Raw genomic sequence first — 9,107 nt, forward strand, 5'->3', positions numbered from 1 at the left:
CTCGAATTGAGATATTTTTGTTGTGTTAAAAGCTTGTATTGCCGCGTTTATTTTTAATTTAAAATAATTAGGAGGAATTAAAGAAAGAAGAGAAGAAACGAGGAAATTATGAAAATTATATTAAATGTTGAAAAATCTTTGGATAAATATTAGCAATATAATTTCTTTCGAATTGAGATTTTTTTATTGTGTTGCCACGTTTATTTTCAATTTAAAATAACGAGGAATGAAAGAAAGAAGAGAAGAAACGAGAAAATTATGAAAATTATATTAAATGTTGACAAATCTTTGGATAAATATTAGCAATATAATTTCTTTCGAATTGAGATTTTTTTGTTGTGTTGCCACGTTTATTTTCAATTTAAAATAACGAGGAATGAAAGAAAGAAGAGAAGAAACGAGGAAATTATGAAAATTACGTTAAATATTGACAAATCTTTGGACGAGTATCAGCAACATGATTTCTTTCGAATTAAAATTTTTTTTTAAACATTTGCAAATGTAATGATTACAAAGTTATAAAAATTTACACAAAATTAATAATAAATATACTGTATATTGAACTTGCATAAAAGGAAGAACTGATTTAAATAACGTCGAATTTAAGGGAAACTGATCGTATTTTCCCGGGTGCTTTTTAGGTTAGAAGGATGAAAATACGAGATGGCGCCGCTTTCCCAAACAGGTCGATACGACTTGCGCGCTCGCTCTCCTCATCGAACAACACTATCGAGATGGACTTGTGCTGATTCTGCAGTTACAAAACATATCACGAAGAGGATTCGTCCATTTGAACTGAGCAACGACTAAATGAAGAAAATATTCAAGCGTATAAAGAAATGCTTGAAAAGTGCTTGATCCTAATAAGATGTGCAATTCACGTTGCTTTGCTTATCGTCATACCGATGATGTTTTGATATTTCAATTTGAGCGAAATTAAATAAGGAAAAGAAAGAATTGGAATTATAACAATCAGAATGGGGACTAGATTGGCAGCATGTAAGTATCCAAAAGAATATATATATTCGCGTAAATGTTACTCATAAATTCTTCTCTTTCAGTTTCGTTGAAGCTGACTAACCTTCACGATTATTATCAGAGATTTCTTCATGGCAGTCAACCTGTACCTTCCGGTCTCGACGTGGCGAACACGTTGAAATTCTTTTCTCAAATGTTGTTGTGTAAGAATTTCGATACATGTATACACCATGTATACACCTTAATTCCTTAATTGCAACGTTTATTATTTCATTCTCTTGGGTTTTTTATTATTATTATTTTTCTTATTTTTTCTTTTTTTCAGCTCTATTGAAAGAAGTACGGGAGGCACCTCTCGAAATGGTGAAATCGCAGAAGTACGACGCGGAACGGATGGCCCTTTACCCCAACCTGGACTACAAACAGTTGTACAACGCACTCACCCAGCTGATCGACGTCGTTTCCTCCATTCACATAGGCCTCCAAGGTTCTCCTTCTTATAGGTATTATTTTATAATCTCATTCGAGTCGCGATCAACGACCCCTTCTTTCCAGCGTTTGGCCAGGCACTGCTGCAGTGCATCGCGTGCCTCCTCCCCTTTCTCGATCACGATTTAATCGACAACGTTGCCTATCTGACGGCCAGCTCGATCTCCGTGCTTCCCCTCGAACTTCACCAGGACATCGTCAATTACCTCTGTTTCTACATTCTTCCATTCACCATCAGTAGGTTCTTTTTTTTTTCTCTATCTCGAGAAAAATTTAATAAAATTTTAGGATTAATCGGAGAATCCAAGACGATTTTTTTAATATTATTCCTCTTAATCGTAAAGCAAGGAAAACCGAAGACGGGACGGAAAACGCGGCCAGTCAATCGATAGCAGCTGTCATCATGATGATCTTCCAGTATTCTAACAATCCAGGTTTATCAATTTTTAAAAGAATAATTGGCAATATTTAAAACGATAAATCTTCTAACGATTTCTCTTAAAACGATTTCTTAAGCGCACCATTGTCAGTTGTTGGAATGCCTGATGGCATTGAAGCCGGGCGTCGTGAAGGACATTCTGTGCGTGGTCGCCTACGGCACAGCGCCCGCGAGAGCCTCGGCTGCCAAATTGCTCTTCTACTACTGGCCTTCGTTCAATCCGAACCTCTTCGATCGCAGAGCTGTTCTCGTCAAATTCGCGAGTGCGTCAAAAATTTTAAAAATTTCGAATCGAATTCCCTTGACTTTTACTCGATTCCTTAACTTATATTCGAATCGCAGATGACTTGGCGCCGTTCGTGTGTCAAAGAGACTCCTGTCCGAACGCGGGCAACGCAGAGGCGGGCAAAGTGTGTTACGATCATCGAATATCCATCACTTTCGCCTCCGAGACGCCACCGCCGATGTACCTTTGCATCGAGTGCGCCAACGAGATTCACAGATCTCATCCCAATCAAATGTTCTACGATATTTTACACCCTATGCAACAAGTGTCCATGATATGCGAGAACAAGGTGAGTCGAGGGATCCCCGAATTTTTTATTTCCCGTCGATCTTTCAATCTCGATTGAAAAAGAAAATTTTTTTTTTTTTCGCTCTTTAACTCAAATCGATGTGATAATTCGAAACGGCAACAATATTTATTCATAGTTGAATTTTTTTAAATATCGCTTCAGGAATAGATAGCACAAGCTCTTTACGTATAATTTTATGAAGTATGGAATAATGTATCGAATGGTTAGATTTTTTTTATCTCAAATTAGAATCGAACTACATTTTCGGCGTTTGACAGGAATAAAAATATTATTTTCAAAGTTTTCGAATTTTATAAGTAAGGAATACGATAATTAAAATAATTAAATTAGTTTGAGCGAAGATGAGTTTGATTTTTCGTTATTAACAAAATTATTTCTATTCTATTCTTGCTAAGAAATTGATGGCAGAGAAAAAGAAAATAGGGATGAAAATAGAGACGTAGTATAAAAAAAATAGGAATAATAGAATGTGAGAGCACGTTATTATATTAGATATTAGATCAAGATGAGTCTTTTGTTATTAAATAACGAAATTGTTTCTATTTTTTAAGAAATTGACGACAGAGAGAAGGAAAATAGGGATGAAAATAGAGATGTAATAAGAGAAGGTGAAAAATAGGAATAATAGAATGTGAGAGCACGTTATTGGGATATTAGTTAAAATAGAAATATAATAAGAGAAGGTGAAAAATAATAAAAAAAAAAAAGGAATAATAGTCAGTGAATGTGAGAACATTATATTATTTGGATATTAGTTCAAGTTTTTCATTATTAAATAACGAAATTGTTTCTATTTTTTAAGAAATTGACGACAGAGAGAAGGAAAATAGGGATGAAAATAAAGATGTAATAAGAGAAGGTGAAAAATAGGAATAATAGAATGTGAGAGCACGTTATTGGGATATTAGTTAAAATAGAGATATAATAAGAGAAGGTGAAAAATAATAATAAAAAAAAAAAGGAATAATAGTCAGTGAATGTGAGAACATGTTATTTGGATATTAGTTCAAATTTTTCATTATTAAATAACGAAATTGTTTCTATTTTTTAAGAAATTGACGACAGAGAGAAGGAAAATAGGGATGAAAATAGAGATATAATAAGAGAAGATGAAAAATAAGAATGTGAGAGCACGTTACTTGGATATTAGTTCAAGATAAGTTTTTCATTATTAAATAAAGAAATTACTTCTATTAAGAAATTAACGACAGAGAAAAGAAAAATAGAGATGAAAATAGAGATATAATAAGAGAAGATGAAAAATAAGAATGTAAGAGCACATTATTTGGATATTAGTTCAAGATAAGTTTTTCATTATTAAATAACTTCTATTTAGAAATTATAATATTATAATTATATTATAATATATAATTATAATAATAATATTATAATAATAATATATAATATATAAAATTATAATAATAATATTATATATTATAATATTATAATTATATTATAATATTATATAATATTATATTATATAATATTAATTATTATAATATATTAATATTAAATATTAATTACTTCTCTTAAGAAATTAACAACAGAGAAAAGAAAAATAGAGATGAAAATAGAGATATAATAAGAGAAGATGAAAAATAAGAATAATATACAGTGAACATGAGAGCATATATATATTATCTCGATAAAATAAGAAAAACACATCGAACGACATTTTATCGCCCAATACTTGCCCTATCAATATACAAATCGAGGATACACATCATAATTACCCTATTTATTAAAATATCAAACAACTTCAATATTCAACAAATTTTCTTTCTTTATAACGCAAAGATACGTAAAAATATTAAAATACAAAAGTTCTATCCATGATATCCTGGAGCGCAAATGGTTAATTCTTCATAAACTTAATTTCTTGAAACAACGCCAGAATTGCAAAGCGACGGACAAATCGGCGATCAGCGTCTGTTTCTCGACCGAGTGCGCGAGCTACAACGGGAACCATCCGATCCGCTATTGCCAGAAGTGTCACAACAATCGTCACGACAAGGGACGAGGCGAGGACCACGTGTATCACACCGCGCTCCCTCACATCTCCAAATTGGATTCCCAGACGCAGACTTACATGGTTCAGGCGATCGTCAGGTGAGACGCCTAAATTCCAAATCACGCGCACATTCACATTCTACCCGCTCAGAGATCCTGTATCCGCTTAAAGTTCGAAAGATAGGGGAACAGGGGCGAGTAGGGAGGGAGAGGAGGTCGCAACCCGTCTGTGTGACTTGCACGAGTTCAAGACTTGGTTGCCGCGATTAGAGAGAGAGAGAGAGAGGAGACTCGTTCTCTCACACACTCTTCGACGCACAAACGCTTATTTGAAAAAGATTTGGTATACATATACATATTTGAAGATTGATGTTATTTATATATAATTCGTATAATTAATATTTCTGGAGGTTCGTTTTATTAAGTTACAAATAAATATAAATTGCACTTTTGTGTACTAGCAACTTAATTATAATTGAAAAATTAGATTCTCAATAAATTTAAATGCGATTAGAGAGATGCCAAGAGTCTCTTGCCTCTATCGATTTTTTTCTGCGATAAATTCTGTACTTTTTTTTTTTTTTTTTTTTTTCTCAAAGACGCGAACGCAATACGCACGTTGACGTCATGTTCGACGAGAAACATCGAACACGAGTTCTATTACAGCCAATATTTGAATTGAAATTGAGATATATATACAGTCAACGAGACGTAGTGCAATTCTTTTATTCAGCGTACGACATCGCGTTCGAGCGATGCTTTCTGCAATCACTATTGTCCACGATGTCCAATCTACAATGTTCAACACGATGACGCGTACTAATTAAAAAAAAAAAAAAAAAATGATCGCAGGATCATTTGTTGCTTTGCGTGTTTGTTCGTGCTGGTCCATCCCGCTTGGTAAGACATTACGCTTTGGCCACGTTCAAGGGAAATTTGATGATGCTTTGTAACCTAATAAGTATGATTATCCGAATAATTATGGCGATTTCCATTGAACGTGGTTAACCGATGCTCCATATTATTGTTTTTTTTTAATATTCCACAGAAACGGACGAGATGTCGATTAGAAAATTTTGAAAATTTTGAAAAAAGTTTCAGAGATGTGAATATCATCGGATAATCCTCTCCGATTATTGAGAAAATTAAACTTGGATGTAGCCGTGCGAAGGAATAAGTTAAACTAGGCATCTCGATCCACCATCCACCAACGCTAGGCCTTCCAGGCTTCTCGACGCCTCTCGACATGGAATCCGTGAACGATCAATTTCCAAAAATTTGATCGAAACGTAAAAAAAAAAAGAGAAAAACTTTCAATTTCGAATCAGTAGTAAGAAAAAATCGAAATATTCAAAGGTTGAACAAAGGAAGAAAGAAATATTCGAAAAAGTAAGTTCCTGGTCGATCAGGAAGTTATAGTTTAGTTCGCAGAGCGGGGCACAGAGGTCGCCTCGATAGCCACTATAGAGAGACGTTGGAAGCCGGATGGCGGCTAGCGGTTGGAGGCAAGTTTTTCTCCGATTTGTCCACAAGCGAAAGACACGTGACTCTTTGAAGCATTCAGCCTCACAGTAGAGAGCATAGGAAAAGTGCACCTTAAAACTTGAAATGCGAGGACACCACGCCGTATCACGTCCCGGATACGACACACCAGCGGCTGGTACCGTTCCACAAATAAAAACGGGCCCACTGGTGCAGGCTTGAATAGATACCCATTAACCGAGACACACTGGTATGCTGCACGTACAGAGACACTATTTTAACGGGACACTATGGATTCTTTTCTCGTTTATCTTCTTCTCCTTCTTCTTCTTCTTCTTTTCCTTCTTCCTTCCTAAAAATTTTTATTTCTCTAATAGAATCACTCTTGCGATCGAAGAATCGATTTTTATCTTCTCAGTTTCTTTCTTTTTTTTTTTTTTTTTTTTTGTATCTTTGATATTGTATTTTGTTTCGATTCGTTGAAACTCAATCGACACACTGATGATACTGCATGTCGTTTCGATACATTGGAACTGGCATGAATCCCGGTAGCAGTTCGTTGTCACATAAATAAAAATTCTTTCAAGATTTTATCTCGAAAAAAAAAAAAAAAGTCTGATTTCTTGTAACACTATGTAAATGGAATATACTTTTTTATGATGGACACGATCCGAAGTCGCGTCCGATTCAACGTAAACGTTGAAACGTTGTGGTCGACGTAGTTTAATCGGGATTCTTTAACATTCTTTAATATTCTCCACGTGGCATGCATCATCAGATCGACATTGTCGCATTATTTGTATCGTTAATAATAAAATATTGAACTTTTCCACGATCGTAATCTCACAACAATATAATATAACATAGAAACGTAACGTAATTCGATCCGTATATAAAACTCTTTATATATACGAGATATACAAACATACGAAGGATCGTGAAAGAATTCAATCCAATAATAAAATCGAACGTGGAAGCCACGATTCTTCGACGTTCGATACTTTTTCTTTTCTTTATATAGAATCGCTTGAAATCGTTAGAAGGAGAAATCTATATTTCTAACCTCTAAAAACACGATCTTTCGAAAAATAAAACCTCACAAACGTCTACCGATTCCAAGCGATTCGAACGGGAAAACGGACAACGTCGATCCTCCCTTTGTCGTTGAAAGAAGGCTATTCTCCGAAAGCAATCCCTCAGAAGCGAGATTGGCACTGTTTTAAGCCGACCACAACCGGGCGTTGCAACGGATCGCGTCCACCGTCCCACTGACCACCTCTCCTCTCTACTTTGCAGCCTGCTTAAGGAAGCTGAACCGCTAAGTATGGATAGTAACCGAGACATCTCGGAAATAAGTACTAATAAGGACAGCGCAGGATTCCCAGGGAGCGGGAGCAGCGGCGGTGGTTCCGGGGGTAGCGGGGGCCAATTCGATTCGGCGACCCTCGAGGAGAGGCAGCTGCTCGGGAGATACGGTGTCTGGCTGTTGGTCGGGCTTTGCACCCCGAACCAGGACACGTCGATCGAAATTCTCGGCCGTTTATTGTCAATGCTATTTCATTGGTTTCATGTTACTGCCTACTCATTCGATGGTACTAAAAAAAGCCTTATGCACCTTATCTTTTCTGTTGGTAATTTAACACTTCGCATATTTTATACACTTAATAATCAATACGTAGAACGTAGATGAGAAAAGACTGGATGGGCGATTGAACAACTCGGATCGTGTCGAGCTGAATTCTTCGTCTCGAATTTTTTCCAAATTTCTTCCCCTCGCCCCCCCTTCTTCTTCCTTCTCTAAAAATAAATAAAAATTAAAAAAAAATTTTTATCAATTAATTTTTATTAATTAATTTTAAATAATTAAATTATTTATTTATTTATTTATTTTTTTTTTCAACTCGATTCAAACGATTCGATTCGATTGTTCGATCTATAGTTCGAAGCGACGAAAGGAATGCTCGACGAGATTCGAAGCGCCCATCGATAGATAGCGGGTAGTCTTTGGCCGCGATCGTAGGCACATTCGGACCGCCAACTTATCGACTGGTCTTCGTTCTTTTCCCTTCCGCTTCGTCCTCGACCAACACGATTATACCATCCATATGTACACACACACACACACACGTACACACTCGAGCAGAAAGTGTACCTTTTTTTAACGTGAACAAAGCGAGACAAAGTTGATCGGAAAAGAACGAAACGGGATGAGAGATATGGTTGGGTAAACAGCATACTTACATATTCGATGTTACCACTAAGTAAGAGCTTAATCACAATAAATGTTTCCGACACGAATGTTCCAAACGAATAGCTTTCTGTGTTGTCTCTCCTCTGTTGTTTCTTCGAGAAAGAAAAAAATGTTCTCCCATTTTGGTGTCTATTTAAATTCTCTTGTAAATTCGTTGTATTCAATGTTTCCCTTCGTTCGTCGTAGAGGCGTCAGCTTTGCAGCTGGTTTTACATCTTCTTCTTTGCTTCTCTCCCATCAATTATTCCCACTTATCGTTAATCTTTCTTTCTCTCATCTCGTATCAAATTTTTTTATTTGATCATCGCGTACGTAGTACCAGTTCACTTTTTTTATTTTGTATTTTTTCGAAGGTTAATTTAGAAGGTTACAATCTGCTAGGTTGACGCCTTTGCATATACGTGTGCATGCCACACACACACACACACAAACATATACACAGAAAACAATCGAAACTTCCTATCGAGAGAAATCTCGAAATAATCCGACAAGAGTGCGTCTGCGTCGCGGCTGATCGAGTTAATCTCTCGAATAATCGATGCACAGGATCCAAGAATATTCTAAGAATAATTCGTTCTTGTCCCATTTGATGGAAGAATATTCTACGTTTAAAATTCTTATGCATCGACCTCGTAGATATTAACGTTCGTTTTCATTACGAGCGAATAATTGGAAACTCGTAAAAATTCCAATTCGAGATACTTTTCTGACGTATTGCGACAACGATCGCACGCCGTCGATATAACACTGCCTATAATACATAATAACGCTTCGTATTCGCTCTGCTGTGTCGTCCAGATCTCCGCTTTCTTTCTTTCCGTTCAAAAAAAAAAAAAAAAAAAAAAAAAAAAAAAAAAAAAAA

The 9,107-nt window shown here is 35.7% G+C and overlaps 2 protein-coding genes across 11 annotated transcripts in view; one reads left to right on the forward strand and one right to left on the reverse strand.

Annotated features, from left to right (window-relative positions):
- Positions 1 to 9,107, reverse strand: part of LOC122714974 (uroporphyrinogen-III synthase) — a 42,066-nt gene that overhangs the window by 13,692 nt on the left and 19,267 nt on the right. The window contains exon 3 of one of the 2 annotated variants that reach the window (XM_043936808.1): positions 7,767 to 7,791. The exons of the other annotated variant lie outside the window; for it this stretch is intronic. The gene's annotated coding sequence lies outside the window, so the exon portion shown is untranslated. Of the gene's footprint in view, positions 1 to 7,766; positions 7,792 to 9,107 lie in introns of those variants that run through there. 2 annotated transcript variants of the gene reach the window in all.
- The window catches only part of LOC122714970 (protein unc-79 homolog), a 22,769-nt gene continuing 14,335 nt past the window's right edge, over positions 674 to 9,107 (forward strand). For 4 of the 9 annotated variants that reach the window (XM_043936792.1, XM_043936799.1, XM_043936796.1 and 1 more), the window contains exons 1-9: positions 675 to 999; positions 1,062 to 1,181; positions 1,304 to 1,465; positions 1,534 to 1,704; positions 1,812 to 1,901; positions 1,984 to 2,169; positions 2,249 to 2,481; positions 4,397 to 4,611; positions 7,291 to 7,625. In XM_043936792.1, the coding sequence (XP_043792727.1) occupies positions 978 to 999; positions 1,062 to 1,181; positions 1,304 to 1,465; positions 1,534 to 1,704; positions 1,812 to 1,901; positions 1,984 to 2,169; positions 2,249 to 2,481; positions 4,397 to 4,611; positions 7,291 to 7,625 (1,534 nt within the window). In that variant the 5' untranslated portion in view covers positions 675 to 977. Of the gene's footprint in view, positions 1,000 to 1,061; positions 1,182 to 1,303; positions 1,466 to 1,533; positions 1,705 to 1,811; positions 1,902 to 1,983; positions 2,170 to 2,248; positions 2,482 to 4,396; positions 4,612 to 7,290; positions 7,626 to 9,107 lie in introns of all 9 variants that reach the window. The other 5 variants (XM_043936797.1, XM_043936793.1, XM_043936794.1 and 2 more) reach the window with 3 other exon arrangements.

This window comes from Apis laboriosa, unplaced genomic scaffold, assembly GCF_014066325.1.
Source record: "Apis laboriosa isolate Shangri-la unplaced genomic scaffold, ASM1406632v1 scaffold34_cov151, whole genome shotgun sequence".
In the NCBI taxonomy this organism is placed as follows: domain Eukaryota; kingdom Metazoa; phylum Arthropoda; class Insecta; order Hymenoptera; family Apidae; genus Apis; species Apis laboriosa.